Source organism: Eurypyga helias, unplaced genomic scaffold, assembly GCF_000690775.1.
Source record: "Eurypyga helias isolate BGI_N326 unplaced genomic scaffold, ASM69077v1 scaffold47329, whole genome shotgun sequence".
NCBI lineage: Eukaryota > Metazoa > Chordata > Aves > Eurypygiformes > Eurypygidae > Eurypyga > Eurypyga helias.
This window is the reverse complement of record NW_010273541.1, coordinates 1-20756: the sequence shown is the minus strand read 5'-3', so window position 1 is coordinate 20756 and position 20756 is coordinate 1. Positions and strand designations below refer to the sequence as shown.

General features: G+C 46.0%; 1 protein-coding gene across 1 annotated transcript; it reads right to left on the bottom strand.

The window, feature by feature from the left end:
* Positions 1-11249: 11249 nt before the first annotated feature.
* Positions 11250-19051, bottom strand: LOC104503944 (chromosome unknown open reading frame, human C21orf59). Its single transcript, XM_010159506.1, has 6 exons — positions 18886-19051; positions 17040-17107; positions 14935-15093; positions 13895-14026; positions 11593-11688; positions 11250-11489 (listed from the first exon to the last, which is right to left on the bottom strand). Exons 1-6 carry the CDS (start codon positions 19049-19051, stop codon positions 11379-11381), a joined length of 732 nt encoding a protein of 243 aa, XP_010157808.1. The 3' UTR covers positions 11250-11378.
* Positions 19052-20756: the final 1705 nt, after the last annotated feature.

The following is a 20756-nucleotide window of genomic DNA, read 5'->3' as shown; positions in this document are numbered from 1 at the left end:
ATGGCTTATTTTGGATGACGCCCTAACCCTTTTTTTAAAAAAAAAGAAATGTACCTTCTGTGAAGGAACATTTGTATCAGTGCATATAATTATTTGTAAAGTAAGAAGAAGTATATGCAATAAAAGGAGAGTTTCAAACCCCTGGCTGTCTGTAAATCATTCTGTGAAAAATACTTTTACAAGCTTTCATGGATTTAAGTTATGTTGTGATTACTTCTCGCTGTAATTTGGGATCAGCTACCATAGGGAAGGTAAGGAATATTAAAAAAGGAGAAAAATATTTAGGCAGCATCACATGGAGAAACACCTTCTGCATTAGGATACGGCACTTGCAACCCCTTAGTCTGTCGCAGGCCATATATCCATCAGAAATATGAGTATTTATACGAGCGCGAGCAGGACAAAGCAAAATTAAACGCAGGTTCTTGAAGCTTTTCTGCTGTTCCCTTAACCCAGTCTTTCCCTGATAAATCCCACTCCTCTGGTAACAGTGATCCTGGCTACAAGGGGGTTACGTTCTGCTCACTTGAGTCCAGCTAATGCCGTTCCTTAGAACAGAGATGCGGAAGAAAGTCTCTCTTGGGCTGGGAGACCTGGAGACTCATCTGCAAAGGAGTGCCTGGTGTTTCAGTGTAAACTTGCATGGCTTGAGAGTTATTTTGCATGGTGGCAGCCCTCCTGACCATCATCCCACAGCACCCGAAGTCAGGCACACTGGTGTAGAGATTTCACCATACCTCTCTAAGTCTACCCCTTCCTTTTCAAAGCACGTAGCCTGCAGGTGAGGTGAGCCCTAGGAAGAAAAGCACTGCTAAAGCACGGACTGAGGGCAAGAATCAGACTGCGTTCGAGACCTTCAGTGCCCTGTTGTTAAGGGAAATGTCACCATTCGACCGTCAGAAGACACCTGCCCGAGATGTCACCCTGCTGCTACCCGTGCTGGCAAATGTGTGAAGCACAAGCTCGAAAACGGCTGCTTTTATAGAAGACTCTTAATGCTGACACACACTGAGAAACACATTCCTTCCCAAGCGAAATGCTGTGCCCATTGTTCTGATATTAAGGCCTGGTTTAGAGCCAGCGCTTGATTGAAGGTTATATTCTCAGGATTTCACTTGAAAATCGTTCAGATTAGTCAGATTTGATTTCAGTCGGACAGAAAATTAAATCAGAAACGTATCTAAGTTGAAAACACAACCTTCCTGTCTTTAAATAAAGTGTCTCCAATATTTTAACTGTACTCCATAGGGAATTTGCTGAACAAAAGGAGGAAAAACGTCACTTCCTATCGGTAATACTCCATGAGTTCACTGTGCTTTCCCACTCAGACGCTGTGCGTCTAGGTAGAGTGAAGTGGTAGGAAACACTTGCGAAGAAAAGAAAAAGTGACATGACTTGTCATTTCCTACTGATACAAAGTCGAATTAAGCATGGGAAAACTTGAAAGGGAGGAAGGGGGCTTGCTCAGATGACTAAGGAGCAATCCCGTGCTCAACTGGAAAAGCCTTAGCAGCGATTAGCATCCTATCAGCGGAAGGAAGAGAGGCTGAGGAGACGGATGGAGAGCTGAGGTCACCGTGCCACTGGGAAACTGCTCGAAACGCTCAGCGCGGCCCAGGAGCCTGGCTGCATGCCCACTGGGACTTGACGCTCCCCCACTCCGATAGACTGTCATCGCAGCCTGTGCCACTGCAGCGCATTGACGAATAGGTTTTGGTCTGGCAAAATCCCGTGCCTTTGTGCTGAGGGTGGAAGAAGGCAGGTTTTCCTCTTGCCAGCCCTGTGGGTGTGTGTGGGACAGCTCTGGTCAGGAGCTGGCTCCTTCCTCCTGAGTCATGGGAGCAGGTGCCACCCATTTCCTGGTCAGAAAGAAAGGGAACTGATCTACATCCCAACAATTCCCCCTGCTGACAGACTGTACTAGTGAACAAATGGATCCTCCTCTTCTTAGTGACCCTCGGAAGTGGCCGTCCTTGCAGAGAGTAGGCTGGGCTCCAACCCCTGGTCAGCAGGGCTGAGGGCAGGGGCTCCCGGGGCCTGCCCCTTCCCCAGCACAGGGCCCTACTCCAGCTGCCTTCCCAACACGCTGATCCCCAGTGAAACTGCCTCCCAAAAAACCTGGGGTCTACAGGCCAGCTGATCTATTTATGGAAGTTATCTGTCTGGCAGTTAGTATTTATACTCACTAAAATTTGTTAGCTTTACCCATTCTTTAACTGTAAGCCCCTGTGAGGTTTTAGTCCTGAAGCTGACATCCTTACAAAACCCGGGAGTTATCCTTTTCACCAGGCTTTCACTTTGCTCAACCCTAGGTAGAATTAGCCTGTCCTCAGGGTGGCTGCAGAATCCCAGAAGGGATGAGGTTGGAAGGCACCTCCGGAGGGCACCTGGTCCAACCCCCCTGCTCAGGCAGGGCCACCCAGAGCCAGCTGCCCAGCCCTGTGCCCAGCCGGCTTCTGAGCATCTCCAGGGATGGAGACTGCACAACCTCCCTGGGCAACCTGTGCCGGGGTTCGGTTGCCCTCACAGGGAAAAAGTGTTTCCGAGGGAAACTCCTGTGTTTCAGTCTATACCCACGGCCTCTGGGCCTGTCCCTGGGCACCACAGGCCCTTTCTCTGTTGTTCTGTTCACTTCATCCATGCACATCTTCCAACTGCTAGTCCTGCTTTGGGCTTCCCAGCTGAAAACAGGGATGCCCATTCCTGGCGATGAAGCAACCCAAGTGGCAGCAGATCAGCAGAAACCTGTCTGCAACTTGTCTGTTAGGTCCTTCCTTGGAGCAAACTGCAAAATACTTCACTTTTCCCAACTCTCATCGACTTTTGCAACCCAGGAGGAAGAAATCCTTTGTATTAAAGTGAAGACGAGTGATTTATTTTTTTGCTACCTTTGCTTATTTTCCTGTAAATGACTTAAAAGACCCAATTCCCTCCTGATGTTCCTCCCTGCCGGCTGCCACAGGCAGGCAGTAAAAGATTTCCCCGGGTGCCAGAGAAGAGCCTGCTTCCCAATATGGCGCATTTCACAGCCTCTGGGAACGTGTTTTGCAAAAAAAAAAAAAAAAAGAAGTGGTTAATAACGCACGCCTGTTTAAGCGTATCCTCAAACGTGGTGGCAAAGCCGTACCGTGAGCCCCGGCACCCGGAGTACCTCGGCAGGGCAGGGAGAAGCAGCTTCTGCTCCAGACCGGAAGGTCGAGTTTCACTGAGGAGCTGTTCCCTTGACGGGATTGTTTATAGTCTGAGCTGGGGTTGCTATTTTATTCCTTTTGCATAAACTTTCCAAGTCTAATTGAGGAAAGCTACCCATTAGTGGTTCACCTCGTTCCCAAATGTTCCCTGCTTGCACTGCTCTGAAAGTCAGAGTGAAAACGAACCACGCCAAACCTGAGACACTGAATTGTTCCCATCCTTCTGAAGCGAGACCCTCTGCAGAAAGATCATCCAGCACAGAAAACAGAAAATGGATGGGGAATGTCCTTACCTGACCCAAACCCACACAAATCACAGTTTCATGGGGGGACACAGCAGATGCCAGTTCAAGGGAAACTGGGTACAGGGGGCCAGGCTCGCTCCGACGGCAGGCCTGCTTTACTGGAACAGGAGCAGTGGTAAGAAGCAATTGGATCTGGCTGGTCGTAAGCAGGATGTGTGGACAGTAAAAACAAGCAGAAATGTTCCAGCCAGTATCTACTTCGTTACCAGGCTGAGGGCAGAAATACCACTGAGGAGGGTGCCACGGGGCAGCAGCAACACTACGGGGAGGGCTTCAGCACAAGCAGCAGGATGAAGTTTCAGCAGTAAAATCCCTGCAACTGCCCAGAAAAGCAGCCTCAGGAGCAAATCTTTCAAAGGAGAGCCTGCAGGTTATTTGGCCGTGACTGCTAGGCTCACACTACGCTCTGACAATGGCGTGCATTTGTAAATTAGATGAACCAGCAGCAACACCTAAACCTGCTGGAATCGCAGCGCTGATGTGGCTGTTTTCAACTCCCCACTCCTGCCTTTAAAACAACCCAGTTTTCTCCACCCAGGAGTCCCTGGATGAGGCTGCAGGAAGAAGTAAATAAATCCTCCTGAAACCCACACCTTTTCTCGGCAGCCGCTCAGGTGCGACGCTTAACGCACGTGCGGCACCGCGGCCAAAAACCCCTGGCACCATCCCGGCGATTCCGCGGGCGGCACCTGTGATCGGCGGGGGGAGACCCACTGCTGCTGGGGACGGCCGGGAAGGAAGGTGCGGGCAGGGCTGGGGGCAGCTGGGCTGAAGGCAGAGCCTGGAGCAACCTGGGAAAGCAAAGCCCGGGAAAGCAAAGCCGTGCGCACACAAGCAGGGAGCGAATCGAGGTGTGGAAACGACTCGGTTGGTTCGTCTGCACCCTGGGAAGCCCAAGGGCTAAATGTCCACAATGGCCTTTTTCACAAGGGGCGTGGCTGAGCGATGGAGAAGTCAAGCCCGGACCGGGGCAGGGCATTTCACGTTGCCTGCGACATCGTCTGCGGTGGGGTTTCTTGGGCTCCCACCCAGACCCTGCGAAGCAAACGGGGGTCGCTCTGCAGGGAGCTTTGAGGCTTGTGGCTTCTGGTGGAGAAAGAGGCAAATCCCAGCTCTGTGGTCCAAACAGCTCCGGTGACATCCTGGGCAGGCATCAGACTGTGCCACCAAGCACACAGGGTGGCCGAGAAATACGCAGCTGGGGAGGGGGTTACATTAGTGATCATCCATTAACAATCCCTGTTGGCAGAGCAATCACGTCTGCGGAGGACCACCGGCACGCCGGCAGCAGGACGAGCACCGACTCAGCACCGTACAACTCCACGGACTCTTTTTGTAAGACTGTCGGGTTCTTCAGGCCCTGTGCTTTTACGACCCAAAGACACGACGGCAATGCTCAGTCGCCCTTCTTCTGCGAGAGCTGGAAGGCCTCAGCCAGAGCTCCCACCTTCTTCGCGCCGTAGCGCCCGTCAGCTGGGAGATACGGATCTGTAGGAAGCCAGGGTAGGTCTCATCACAACGGAGCTGCCTGTTTGCTTCCCTTTTGAAAAACCAAGACCCTGATCTAGTTTTGAAGCTGGATCTAGTTTAGAAACATCCCCATCCAACAACTTTTAACTGCAGGATGGTAGCGCTTGGCTGTGTTACTGAGCCTTTGCCGAGAGCTGCTCTCACACACATCTCCCTTGGGATAAAACAGTAAGTAGCAGGATTTTTTTCCTTAAGGAAGTGCCAGATTTCCTTTTTATGCTAAGAATTTCCTCATTCCCAAAACAAGCCCGGTCCAGCAGCCCATACTCACTGGAGCACGGGACAGGTACGGGCACAGCCCTCATCACAGATGGGCAGGTGGGTTTGGGTGAGGCACGGTCGTGCCCCCAGCATGCGTGTGCAGGAGGGGCTGGGTGGCGAGGGGGGGGGGTCTGCGGGTGCCCTGGGCCACTGCTGGCACCCATCACCTCGAGATGATGGGCGAGGACAGGAACGGCTGCAGGAAAAGCACAGGTTTGCGCTCTCAGTGACTCCTGACAGGGCGACAGTGACAGCCTGGCCAGCAGGCACAGTTCACTGTGTCTTCCTCCAGGACTGGTGTGCCAGAGCGCATGGGCTGGGGATGTCATCAGCAGCTGGGAATCACAGAATCACAGAATGGTTTGGGTTGGAAGGGACCTTAAAGACCACCTAGTTCCAACCCCCCTGCCATGGCCAGGGACACCTTCCACCAGACCAGGTTGCTCAAAGCCTCATCCAGCCTGGCCTTGGGCACTTCCAGGGATGGGGCATCCACAGCTTCTCTGGGCAACCTGTTCCAGTGCCTCACCACCCTCTCCAGGAATAACTTCTTCCTGATATCCAATCTAAACCTCCCCACTTTCAATTTAAACCCATTACCCCTTGCCCTGTCACTTCAGCCCCTTGTAAAAAGTCCCCCCCAGCTTCCTTGTAGCCCCTTCAGGTACTGGAAGGTGCCATAAGGTCTCCCCGGAGCCTTCTCTTCTCCAGGCTGAACAAGCCCAACTCCCTCAGCCTGTCCCCATAGCAGAGGTGCTCCAGCCCTCGGAGCATCTTCGTGGCCTCCTCTGGACTCGCTCCAACTGGTCAATATCCTTATGTTGAGGGCCCCAGGGCTGGACACAGTACTCCAGGTGGGGTCTCACCAGAGCAGAGTACAAGGGCAGAATCCCCTCCCTTGACCTGCTGGCCACACTTCTGCGGATACAGCCCAGGATACAGTTGGCTTTCTGGGCTGCCAGCGCACACTGCCGGCTCATGTCCAGCTTTTCATCCCCCAGTACCCCCAAGTCCTTCTCCTCAGGGCTGCAAATCTTCCCATCTGCTGGCAGGGAGACATTGCCACCCGTGGTGACAAGCATCCTCTGCTTTCTGGCCCCATCAGGCCAGACCTTTGCAGGCTCCAGGCTCCCAGGGCTGTGGGTGCTGAGCAGGAAGAGGAGCCGTGCCCCGGCGGGATGGCAGGTCCCTGCACCCACTGGGCCCCCACCTCCAGCGTGGAGTCGGGCACTGGGAACTCCCCCGGGGTCACCCCTGCAGCAGGGGCAGCCCACTGCAGAGGCCTCATCCCGCAGCCACACAGTCCCCTCCTGCCACTCAACTGGGCACAGGGCTTTGTGGGCAGAGAGGGGGGACAGCGAGGGAAAATAATCAGGAAATGTCACCAGGGGCTTTAAAACGCGTTGCGCATATCTGGCTCAGCCTGCTCTAATACCTTCCAGTACGGCAGTCAAGTTTCAGTAGCCTGGTGGCTTTTGCCTGTCACCCTCAGGTAAAATGAAATGGGAAAACAGGTTGGCAGAGCCAGGAGAACCTACTGGTGGGCACAGGGCTGGCAGGTGCCTGGAAGGGCAGTGGCGTTGTCCCAGGGCAGAGCAGCACCCACCCTGCAACCCTGCGGGAGTGCAGCCGACCTCCCGAGGGGAAGCGGCGGCGGAGCCATGTCCACAGGGCACCCAGTGCCCGCGCCTTGCTCCCCCTCGCCTCCTGCTCACGGAAACCTCAATAGCACGTTAAGGACTGTAACGGCATTAGCAAATCTCACGCCACGTGATAGGAATTTCCATTAATCAGGGTGGCGATACGGCCACAAAACAAACATTTTCACAATGTTCCACTGTGTGCGTCCTTTGATGGAGAATGGATTTTCCCTCCAGAAAGCCATGTCTGCTATCAAACTTCCAGAAATCAGCGGTTTAGAGGACAGATAAACCGCTTTCCTTTCCCATGTTTGCAAACCTACGTGCGGTGTTCCTATCTCACAATCCTCAAATTCTTCAGCGCAGATATACAAATACCTATAGGCTTTGCTTTGTTCCTGTCGGCTTTCATCCTTCTCCAGCAAGTTCATTCCATTTCAGCCACAGTAAATGAATCCAGCAGATCCGCGGGCGCTGCTGTGAGAACTCCCAAGAGCAGCGATCCTATGGACTGTTTTCTCAGCTAAAGAAGCAAACGGCCAATTACAGCAGCCCAAGGTACGTAGAATCAAATGGAGTTTCTTCTGTGTTAATTACTTCCTATGGCTGATTCTCCCTCGCTCTGAGAGGAAATGACAGTATTAGAAGGACCACAGTCAAAGGTCCTGTTCCAACATCCCCCTCGGATTCCTCCATGGAACGGTGGTTTAAAAGTCCCTTTTTCAGTGAGACAGTAATACTCAGCAAGTCATGGAAATACAGTGAAGCTTCTTGGGCTCCTTCGACGCACATGCCAACTGCAGAAACAGCTCTGGGAGCAACGCGGGCCAGTTCTGTCACGGAAAGCCACTCACTCAGATGTGCAGCAGGGTTTAACGAGCGAGATCCAGGGAGTACAGATACAGTCTTCTGCTGACGTTATTTTCACTTTGCCTCCGCTGCTCCTCACTACTTGCCTGGTATCAAGGACATGAAATCAAATGGCCAAAGGCCAGCGATGACTTCAGTTATTTACAGGACTGGGAGCCGACAGAACAAGCTCCTTGGGATAATCCAAGATGAAAGCTCTGTTTGTAAGAAGGATTCAGTTGGATATTTTCAAGCATTCATTTTAACTGATCCAAAACATCTGGGGAGCTTCCTGCCAAGGCCACGCACCTCAATGCAGTTACGACCAAGTACCACAAAAACTTATTTTCAGAGCACAGGGAGCCAGCAAATAAATTCTGGGGTGCATAAATGCCCATAAAAATATACAACTGGGAAGGTCACGTTGCAGTCCTCGATCCCAGAGCAGATCTCCACCTTGGGTAGCTTATGGGCAGTCCATCTTCTGGGAATCTCCCTCCCAGGTTGGCAGAACCAACGCCACACGGCACAGCTGGCCATCCTCAGCCAGCCCGTTAAACAGAAAAGATGGGATTTGGGGGAGGGGGAAGTGTTGTCGCAAGCAGCACAAGAAACAAAGCGATCCCTGGAGGAATTAAGTTTGGGAACCGTAGGTTCTAACTCTCCCCTGGATACAGAACGTGCCAGGCTGCCACACAGCTTGCTTTAAAACTTACAAACGGGGCTAGGTTGTTTCTGGCTGCCAAAAAGGCATAAATATTTTAGAAGGTTGCTGGAAAAGGGGAAAACAAAAGTGCAACAACCCTAGGTCATTAATCTATAAATAGTAATTTGATTTTTTTTTGAAACATAGATATATATGTAATTGCCCAACCAAAATAATTACTTTCTGTTTTGAAATTTGGGCCCTTGGAGAGCGTTCAGACAATCCCTGCGAAACCCACTCGCAAAAGAAAGAGGAGAGGAGGGAGAGGTTTTGTATGGGTAGAAGCCCCTTAAAAGCCCCAGCAGCACCCCTGCCAACCCGGGCCCCTCACAGCCGGCAGGACTGGCCAGAAGCCAGAACTGGGTGACTCGACCCCTCCGCAACACATAAATGACTGGTATGATTTTGTAATGATTTCACCAAGTGCTCCCAACCCCAGCGATGGAGCGAGAACATTCACCCCCCACTGTACACTGCAATGCAGTGGCAGTAAGAAATAAAGCCTTTCCAGACTTCCTTCGCCCTTTGATGATGGCAAAGGGGCACATTGGGCAAAAAGCCTTCAGCTATGGGAGTAGTTAAAAGTCTCCAAGGAGTTGTACAGGACACCAGTTTTCACCTGACGAAGGAGTAGAACAAAGCGTTCTCTTAAAAGACGCTCTATTTTCTTGCCACATAGAAATAATCCCAAGTAGTTTTTAAACATAAAATATTTTTAAGTTCTGCAAATGACACAAATCCCAAATACTGATATTTTTTTGTGAAAACACGTCACTGTAAAGTTAATAGGAGAGAAAAACTAGCAGACACCAAACTTTCCTAAAAGAACAAGGGATTGAAGTACAAACACCATCAGTAGTTCACTGAATGGCATTATTTCCCTTTTCTGCATTCATTCTTCCAGCTGTGAGTTCAGCAAACACTTCAGTTTAACTGGACCAGTGTCTCCTCAACCATACTACTGCTTACAGGAAATGATGGGGTTCTTCATCCTCCAAAAGCGACCAGCAAAACACTTCCTCTTTGTTATTTTACAAGGACTCAAAGGAGCAGAGAGATTTAAGCCAGGAGTATTGAGGTTTGTGCACGTGGAGAGTCACAGCCAGGTATTTGTAGGGGACAGTCAGTGACTGCAGGATTTGCTTGACCTTGTTGCGCTGGCAGGTTTGGCAAGGCAGGCAGCTTCTGCCTGACAGTACCTCAGACGTTTCTGTTTCCAGGTGTCTGTGCCACTAAGTCCTCCTGACATGAGGATCAGGACATGAGTAAGACAAAAATCTATCAATGAAGAACGTCAAAAGCGGGTGCAAGGTCAGACAGCATACGTAACCCCCCTGGCTTCCAGAGTGCTGGGCAGCCCTAGCACCACAGTGCCACGACGTGGCACCTGCAAAGAGTATTTCACATTAACGTTTGACCTAAACTATGAGATGTTCTTGAGAACGGTGTAGCTTGCGAACATGACGCAGTTTGGCCCAGGTGGAAAGGAAGTGCGCGCGTGTGCCGGGGCAACTCGGTATCCTCAAGTCTGTCACCAGCTGCAAACCCAAGGTACTCAGCTGGCTTTCCTCTTTACACCGTGGAACCGGAAAGATGGGTGTTCTCGGCTCCCTTCTGCCCTAGGGACAACTGCCTTGGGGTGTGAACACAGACATCATTTGGGCTGTTGGCTGTCAGTGCCCACATTGGTTCACCCCCTTCACAACACTCAGCTGATCCTCACACAGGATTTTCAGGGCACCCTGGCTTTCCACTGCTCAGCAACCTGATGAGGATGCGCACTTGCCTCCAGAGAAAAGCACCTCCTTTAAGGACACGGAAGTCTAAACACATAAAACTTGAGCAACTTGTTTCTAAACATTTATTGTCTACCTAGAGATTTAATTGTGCATTAGTCATCCAGAGTATCCCAAATCAGAATCCTCCCTTCAAAAACAGACACAACGTTCGCTTCAGGTCCAGTAGCACTTCCTTTGTTCACCCTGAAACCCAGAACTGACCGATGGTGCATTTCAGGAATGGTAACAGACATCAGGCATATAGTGGAAGCACTGTCCGACGAACTTTGCGATTTCTCATTTTAAAATGCTGGTTTGTTAGAAACTAAGCCCTTTTAGCCCAGTCACAACCATAGAAGTACTTTCACGTCAGAGGTCTTGCCCTACTAAACTTGGTTTTATTGTACCCGACCTACTCGCAAATGATGCTTAATTCCATAAACAGACTTCTGCTGATCTTTACATAAAAGCACCATGGCTAGCAGCTCGTTACACTGAAGAAGATCGCCTGGTTGGCTTCCAATGCCAATGAAAACTAAACCAAAAGCAAGAAAATGAAGCATTCCACAAGGATTTTCGTGTTATTTGTGTTTATATAAAAATACTTTTCTAAATAACTGTTTAGAGGCCAACCCATTTTAAAAAGATAGTTTAGAACTGGCTATGTTGAAATCCAAACAAGCACATAAAAATCACTAACCCTCACTGGATTAGCCTGGGAAAACTGATTTCTTATAAAATTACCTTCTACAGACCGCACCATCTAAAAGAAATGAAAGAATCAGGAAGGCAGGATAAAGACCACTCAGAACAATACCAAACATTCTATTGCATATATTGTAGATATATTACCTATGAAATAGTTTAATACTTCAATATTCAAATTACAAGCTTCTAACAAAATAACAAACCTCAAGAGAACTGACTCTATTCCATGCAGAGAGAAGTACTGCTCCAGTTAACATTTACTGAAAACCTAAGGCTGAAACAGGCATCTGCTATGGAAGGGACAATTTCAGCTTCTGTCTGCAGAATCTATGGCAAACAACACAACTCCTCACTGCAAACAAGTGAATCAACCGAAGAGCTTAAAGAGGCAGCAAGGTGTTTGGAGAGCTTCATCTTGGCCCCCACTTGATGTCTTTTACACCATGAAATTGCCTTTTCAAAGCATGGTTGTCTGCCCACTCAGCATTTAAAAACGAGTCGTCATCATCCTCTTCTAGTTTCTGCAAACAGAACCGACAGGTTAAGGTGGCAGTCATGAACATAACCTGTGGTTAAGTACCTACCACGGCGCGGCTGACAGGCAGTACAAAAAGACCCTGTTACCTTAAGTTCCTCCTGCTTTCTGTAGTAATACAGCATCATCTGTTTTTGCTCTTCGTGACTAATCAGAGGTTCACGCCCTGGAGCTCCTTGTCCTTTCTGAAAGGGAAATCGTAACTTTTATTTATGACTGCACTTGCGATACAAAAGAGAAGCTGCTCTGCAAAGATAGCAAAGTTTTTCTTCAGACAATAGGATTTCTCAAACTTAATAAGGTCACTCAGGACAGGAAAATAAACGCTGAGAAACTTCTACTGCATTCAATCAAGAATTATCTTTTCATCTCAGTGGCTGAATCATGCTGTCAATTCTGTGGACATCGATGGAAGCTGCAAGCAGGACTGAGTCTATTTTACTTAAACTCCTGCTCTAAATGGCATAATAAATCCCTCTGCTTTAAGGCTGTTCCACATGTCTCAGGATGGGCTCATCCATCTATAGCTCCCCTGATAATACAGACTCAAGATGGCATATGACTTAGTCAAACAGGGAGGGAAGGCAGCTACAAAACACTACAAATAAAAGAAATTTTACTTGTTACTATGAATAAAAGAATTATTTTTTTTTCCCAGGCAGCTGTCCTCATGGAAGAAATTATGCCCACAGCAGAAAATAGCTGATGACAGCTATTGTAAACAACAGCAAACAGAACAGTTTGAACAGAGATGGTGAATCCTCTCTGGAACAAAAAGGGTCTGAGGTGGTTCAAATTAGCTCCCCAAACTAGGCATCCCTTGTCAGACAGAAAACCACCATGAGGTCCATCAACTAATTAAACAATAAGACAGCTTTCCTGGGAGCCTATGCTTTAATGGCTGTTGAGCTGTCACACAATTTTTCACTCACCCTGATAGGAAAGAGAAAGCAATTCTGGTGTTCTACATGACAAACACATAAATCGCGTATCTTTGAGGAATTCTACTGCAGCCACCTGCAGGTAACAACATCTGCCATAAACGTTAATGCTTTCTGTGGCAGAGCCCTCTCTGACATGGAAGTGGAACACAGCTCCAGAATAATTCTGAGCTATGGATAAGTACTCCGAGATACTTGGCATTCACAAAAGCACCCTCTGAATGTGATATTACATATAGATATACACACACATACATATACACACACAAAGAGGGTGAGCATCTTCTGACAAAGCTCTGAAAGTGAACTGAAACACCAAACATTCTTCCCTTGAGTATGGCATTTTCAGCAGACATGAACACAACCGAGCACTTAGTACAAAATCACTTTTTGTACCAAACCAATAAGGAACAGTCCCAGTAGCTTGGTACTAATTCTGATATTGCAAGAACATGACCATAGTGTCAGATACCAGCATACACTTCATGACTGGCTTTTGCTGAAGCATCAGGTCTATGAAACTGAGGAGCAGCAGATCTTTGCCTCATCTTAGCTCATTGCTCCAGAGGATGACTCAGACCTGTGTTCACAATTAAGAGAGAAGGCCTCATCTGCTCCACCATGTCTGACAACTGGGTAGTCTCTCTTCTTTAAAAAAAAGAAACAGCTGGGAGCTTTAGGCGTGCTGGAAGCAACAGCGCAATGGGTGGTGCAGGCCCAGCAGCCTGTCCCTCCTTCTGGCAGCAACGAGCTCCCACTGAACACTTTGGGAGAGCCAGAGTTCAGGCTCTTCCACATCCTGTGTCCTCTGAAAGAAGATGTGTGTCCACGTTTCCAAGGCAACTGAGACAGCCTGAGGACCTGCCGTCCGGAAACTCGGGACATCACAGGCAGGAAATCACAGACACTGTCTTTCAGACACAGAGCAGACTGAAAAGGGGATGAGAGGTATCCACACCACATGTGCACAAAACATTAAAACTGGTTTTTAAAGACCAGACAAAGGAGACTTTATTCACCTTCACTTTACCACATCTGTACATGCTTTTATTGGGTCTCAGCTTTCATATGTACTTTCATCACAAGCACAATTAGAAATCCCAGGCAGACCAAATGACTGGGTCTGTTCAGTTCTCTACACTGAGACGGAACTGAGCGCCAGCTAAGGCTTTTTTAAACTCTTCCATTTGTATTTCATCTATCTTTAAACAGCTCTTTGCTCTACTTTAGAAAAGTGCTATGGAGCAAGTAACAGCAACTACAGTATTTAACTGACAGGCAAAGGAACTACTAAAGAAAAACTTAGAATAGAATAAATGAAAACCTTAAAACAGATGTTCACTCAAGGCAGAACTAATCTAATCCATTTTATTAACCTACAGACCATTCTCTTCCACAGAGAACCAGACAACCACAGGTGAGTGACTTGTAATCTCCCAGGGACACTTACTTTCTGAATCTTGACAATGATGGTTGTTTTCTCATTTTTGCCTACATAGTCAGAGAGCAACTTCGTTTCTTTCAGCTCTTTTCCTGCCCACCATAACTGTGCTTCTGATTCTTCTATGACTTCAAGTCCAGCCTGTGACAAACAAACAAGGTGAGGTGTTTGGGGTGGGGGTGGTATTTTTTAGTTTTTCTCCAAAACCAGAAAAAATTTCTGGGAAAATCTTTCTGGAATTCCAAACAGAAAGGCCAGTGTAATTTCATATCATAATTATGCTACATATTCCTCCTCATACTGATCTACAGCATCTTTATTCGCATTCCATTCAACATTGATCAAACAGAAACACTTTGGGCAAGAAATTTTCAATAGTGGCATTAGAAAGAAATCACAAGCTATTTAAAGTGAGTCCCAGGCTTACCTGAACTTTGTCTGTAACATTTGAAATAAATCTAATTAATTTTATTTCTAGTTAAGCTATTGGTGTGCTTTTATGTAAACAATCTGATAAAAATATTAAACAAAATTAACATAATTAAAATTGTTAACTAAATTATCTATTATCAACAAAAAAATCAAATACTAATCATGGTATTAAATTTATCATTAAATATACTTACATACTATAAAATACAATAAGTAGTTATAGTATTCCCATAGGCTACATTATTATATGGTACATCACAGTGTATCATTAGATAATGTAATCTGATAATACAGATAATTATTTATATTATGTTACCATACATCATATATGAATAATAATATATTACTATAATCTATAGATAACATTAAATATTCACAATTCTTATTAATAATTATTAGTAAAATAATGATGAGCCAATTTAATAATTAAATAATGGATTAATTATTCATTGTTAAACTTATAAAAGAATATTTATCTTAATATTTAATGTTATATAATTACTATTGAGTTAAAATTTTTCATGTCAAGGAAATCAACCTTCATGGATAAAATGGAGAAGAGCATTGCCCATACTTAAGCCAGGCACTACATACAATCCAAATAAATCACTGCATACATGAGTTCCCGACAAGTCTTCTTTATCTTCAAACTCCATCCTAATTGGATCATGTGGAGGCAATCCCATTGGATACACAATCATTACAGCCCCTCGGAGTTGGTCCAACGCATCTTTCACCGTCTCCATATTAACACACACGTTGGCCTGAACTTGTTTCTGAAATACAGGGAGGGGTCATTGGTAATTTTAAAAAAACATGAAGAAAGCCTTTGCTTTGTAGTCAGTTCAAAGGTTCAACAGTGGGATCTTTGAGCAAAGCTAAGTGGTTGCACAAAGGAATTAGCAGTGCAAATTTTCTTGTTTGAGTATCAACTTCCAAGTACATCACTACGCTTTCTCCCCCTCCATTTAGGTTGCTTACACTTGAGGAAAAACATAGAGCACGTGAGCAGAAGATGAGCAGAAGAGTAAAGCTTGGCATGCTGCACGGCTCCTGCAAAGATGTGCAAGATCAAATACTTGAGATCATTCCAAACCCTACTGCAATGGATGAGGGAAAAACAAGGTGCACCTGGAAGAGAAGAAAAAGCTTCTGCTTACAGGGTTCCAGTTAACAGTTCCAATATTTTAAGTAGGAAAGTTTATAAAAAGAGAGTAAGAGAATGTTGCCGCCTTGTGGACATTCTTAAACTGGTTAACTGGCAACTACAGTTGGTTTCTCAATCTCAGATGAGCAACTTTTCTTTTTTTTAAAATACTGAGGCACATTTCTTCATTTTCATCATTATAAAGTAATGAACCTGAGAAACCACTTCACAAACTATCCTTGACTTCATTTACTAGTGAATGGCAGCAATTTCTGGAGTAAGTCAGTCAGCATGCAGCGCGGCAACTTTTCATTGTAAAGGACACCATGGTATATAGCTGGGAGTTTCACCCTGGAAGACCTGCAGATCTACAGATATTTCTGACTCAAGAAGTAAAACTACATACTATTAATTTCCTCCTTCTTTAGAAAGAGAGTAGATGAGATGCAATACAACAGGAAAAAGAAATCCGCCTGGAGAAGATATTCATAGCCCAGAAGCTTTAACCTGAAAAGTCTTCCATTTTGCACAGATTTTGCTGCGACTCAGAACAGTTTGGCTGAAATCCCACGTCAGTTCAGGAAAGGTCTGCTGCAGCCCAGTGCGCTGGAAACACTGCAGGCAACAGGGCAGCTCCTCTGCTTGCCTCCCTGAGGCCTTTGGAATCGCTGACCTGCTCACTCTGAATGACTGATGTGATGCTGTTATCAGCAACCAAACAGCCAAGAAGGCCAGTTTAAGTGCACAGGCAGCACTAAAAATTCAGTAGCTTTATCTATTTGCATAACTCGTTTAAAGCTGTTTCAAAGTTCTGCACATACTAATTCCCAGAATTGTACGGGTGGGGAGGAGAAGATTACTTGCAGGTGCTTACCAAAAAAAGCAATCTGATAGTAAATATTACTTAATCTGTGTTTCAAGGCCATATGAAAGCTGAGACACAATAAGAGCATGTACAGATGTGGTAAAGCGAAGGTGAAAAATTGACACCACAGTCCCATCAGGGCACACCCTCGCACCCATCTATAAACACACAAACTCACTGGGACTGAGCATGAGTCCAAGTGTTTGTAAAAACAAGGCCAAATCTATGAGATGAGAACACGTTTTTCATTAATTATACGTAAAACCCAAAAGACTCTGTTAGTGAGCAAAAGGTATTTTATTCCAGGAACACCACAGAGCACAGTTAATTTTTCACCAGAAAGCACGACAAGCATTCACCTAAAGAATGCATCAATAGCAAATTAGGAGCGTATGGGTAAAATTAAATGTGATGCAATCATTCAATGCAGTCTCAGCTGCCAGCATTCACTCCGAGTTCAACATCTGATTCCTTAACTTGTTGAACCAGCTTGCCAAAAGCCATTAAGAAAATCATTAACAGAAATGTCATTTTTTATTAGCGTGTTCACAGAAATGTCATTTTTTATTAGCGTGTTCACGTCGCTTCATATTACCCCAAAATGGCTAGCTCTTGCACTGAAAAAAGTCTATTTTTTCTTAAGATGCCCAACCACACAGCACCTTTTAAGAAAGCCTCCCACATACCAGATGCTACTTCAGGAAACTTACCCTAGAGATTAATGCCTTGGCTTCCTCTATTGTCTTCTTTATAACTTGCTGCATTTTTTCATTTGGAGCTAAAAAGAAGAGACCTATATTTAATAGTCTACACTTATCAGAAAGAAACCGAGCAAACGATGGGTCCAGGTCATTCTCTACTGTAAGCAAACTAAACTGTTAAATCACAAAGCAAGACAGACACTACTGAGTTGCAGTCTATTTACTAGTCTGACAGTTCACTGCCATATTTCTTACAGACTTAAGAAAGAAAACAGTATTTCTCCCTGGAGAGCCAAACTTACTTTTCCACAAAGACATTTCATTGGTATCTGGAACTTCCATTTCAGACAAAAATACCGAGTAGAAAGCAACAGCCATAATCTCATACTCACCACAACCAAAACCAAGACTCTCTTTCCCATGGCATATTTATGACTGTTGTGGGATGTGCTGGAAGATGTGCATAAAAGGGGACAAAAAGCTTGGAGTTTTCTGACTTTTTTCCAATTAAAATTTCAATCTAACAGCAAACGCAGCTTTGCAAATACAATGTGCACGTCACATTACAGTTACCTATTGTAATTGTGAAAAAAAGCCTCTCCTCAAAACCACCACCAACAAAATCACACTCATTCACAGCTGAACATTTAAATGCATCATTTGACAGTATTTAGTTTGGCCCACATTTACATGCTCTTCAACATAAGGACTTAGTTAATATTACAAAGCAGCCCTCCCACTAACAAACAAAGGCACGAATACAACCACAAGTTGTACTGTTCTTATGTTAACATTGCCTGCAAATTTTTACTGCACGGCCTGAAACGGCTCACAACCACGCCAAACAAGACAGGCTTTGTCTACATGCTACATGCGAGACACTCAGCTATTTCTGAGGACACAGGAGGGAAAATGTTTCACTATAAGCTCTTAAGTTTCAGCAAAGGCTTAAATCTGATTGGGCAACGTGTTGTGTTAGAAGCATTATTTTCCCCAAAATGAGACGCTTGGAGTAAGCTGTTTGCCTATGACAAGTGAAGAGTGAGTTATTCAAAGATACCTCCTCAACCACGCTGCCCTGCCATCAGCATCTAAAGGCCCGACAAGGGCTGCTGCGGTGTCAGGAGCACAGGGACAGCCAACGAGAAGGCAATCACAGTCTCTCTGTGTGACCAGTCCCCATGCTCTCAGCTCTGAAGTGATGCTCAATACCGATACCAAGTGCTAAGGCAAAAACACCTGGCTGGAGTTGCAGAAGGAAAAAGTGACAGGCGTGACTTCAGTGAGCCTGAGTCACAGTGAACGAGAAAAAAGATGAAAGATTAGAGAAACAACCTGTCAACGTACCTTGGAGCTGCTGGAGAAAAACCCTACACAAGCATGTGTTTACAAATGGGGAGAATAAATTAAAGTGAACCAGCCAAACTTGCTGTTGACAACTGCTTACTTACGTTCGGAGTTTACTTCCAAGTACTACAGTTGCAAAGTTAAGTAACATGTGCTGAAGAGATACACTAGTACTCTGGCTTTTAAATCAACATTACACCAGGCCCTAACCCAAGACAGAAGATCTTTTAGATGACTGATTGTGAAAGCTGGCTCTTGTAACAGTTATTATTTAACGAATCTACAACCACCTTTAATAGAGTTTATTTATTGGATTATTTTTATAATTAGTAAATGGACATGAGCCAGCTAACACACTGGCCTGAAATACGCACATTAATATCTAGTCTCTCTTTTTTGTCTTCTAGGACAGTGAGAGAATTATGGTCTTCATGTTCCTCATTATGTCACAGATTATCTATGTCTGCAGGGAAACAAACAAACAAACAAACATATATGATGGATTTACCATGTCCATTTCTTCGCCCAATTTCATCCTTCTTGAAGACACTTCCACCACTTGGTACACACTTTTCTGCCCACTCATCCTTTAACTTCAGTTCTTCGATTTGCTCATCTGTCAGCCCTTGCATATTATAAGGCAGGAAAACACCATGCTCTGCCAGCTCCTCCATCTCTTTAAAGTGTTGAGAGAAAAAGAGCAAAAATCTGTGTTACTGAGAACATATTATTTACAAAAGCCTCTCACATTATGTACACAGAGGCGAAACTTAACTCCTAGTCTTCAATTTCTAAAGAGCAAAATATGGAATAAATAATAAGATGTAAATATCTATAGCTATATGTGCTGTAATAGCATTATTATTCATACATTTCACATAGATATGAAACACTAAATGACACAGTGCAGGCATACAAACCTAGACAATACTTGCTGGCCACTGAGTTTTTCTTCTTGGTATTTCCTTAGCTTTAGCTGACTGCATATTCCTTTTTTCTAAGTATTTTTGGGTAAGCAACTTCTTTCGAAATGCAAAAACATTTTAGTGTTACATAGTAACAAACTTCTTTGCAGTTCAGAAAAATATGTAACTAGACTACCTATAGCTTTGTCCATACGCCATCCGACCCAAAGGGCGAGATTCACACCCAGTACGAAATAAAAAAAGTCTCTACAATAATTTATGCCTAATGAAGGGTAATTCTAGGTGAGACAGAGGAGGTGTAAACATGGGTTACCAATGCACAGTTTCACACAGTGAGAGCAGACAGTGGCTAGAAGCAGTTTGTCTAGCCTACTGCATCTGACCCACAGCCCTGCAAGCTACACTCACTACTTTCCCCCAGAACAACCTATCCAGCTGTCAGCCCACTTCACAGCATCCTATCCTCAAAGACCCTTCAGTCTCTTCACCATCACCATATTAATTAAAGCCTATCCATCTCACAACACGAAGTACCCCAAGTCCCAAGAAACGTCAGTTCTGTCTCCGTGGCTGGGACTATAGGCACACACATGAAAACATCAAGGCTAAGACTAAACTAGCAAGTGCTGTGGAGTGACAGCAGCAGATCTGGAGAAAGAGTGAGTGCTGAAAACATGGCAACCACGGCGTCAGATCTGCCTCAGTACGACTTCATCTGCTACATATATTTCTGAGGCTGGAGCACATCAGGTGTAGACAGACTACATCCCCCAGGTCAGTCTCACCTGAATGGAATCCCAGTTCACGCATTCCCAGGCTGATTCGCAATGGAAACCAAAGTGTGGTCAGCCGGGGCAAACAGTAAATACGTTTCAGAAGCCTGAATGGAACTAAAGCACTAATTTAGACTCATCCGGTGACTCTCCACGACGTGGCAAGTGGATGCCTCGCACCACGCACGCACCAGGCAACACGAGAATTTCATTCACACATGGGGTACACCTCTGGTCACACGGGATTTATGCAGCCACTATGGGACAGGAAATGCTGCAGTACAGTCAGGCAATGGGTGACTTTTCAGCCGTGTACAGTGGGAAGGAAGCTCAGAGCTCCAGTCTCCAAAAAAGAAGGACTAGTAAAATACCAGACAATGGGAATTTACACGTGGCTTCCCAACTTTGGTGGGGAGTCACGGTTCTCTTAAGCTTAGAGGAGGTTGGCTTGTCTGCTGCTAAGATGGGATTCGAGGGGTATTTCCTAACTTCTGGCAGCACCGAAGTCCTGCGAGGCTGCAGCCAAGCAACCTCCCAGTGCCGCCCCTCAGCTCCCAGCCCGCAAGCCAGCGGGGCACCGACACCCAGGAGTCTGAGCAGCGCTCCAGCCCAGGCTTCCCGCTGTTCCGCAGGCTGCCGTCCCCATCCCGCCGGGGGCGCGGGCGGGCGGCGAGCACGTG

Excerpts from the sequence above, each read along its gene's own strand:
- LOC104503944 (XM_010159506.1), bottom strand. The coding sequence starts at position 19,051 with ATGGAGGAGCTGGCAGAGCATGGTGTTTTCCTGCCTTATAATATGCAA. Across the intron at positions 15,094-17,039 it reads CCAAGGCATTAATCTCTAGG|AAACAAGTTCAGGCCAACGT; the intron begins GTAAGTTTCCTG and ends CCTGTATTTCAG. Across the intron at positions 11,689-13,894 it reads TCATTGTCAAGATTCAGAAA|AAAGGACAAGGAGCTCCAGG; the intron begins GTAAGTGTCCCT and ends TTTCCCTTTCAG.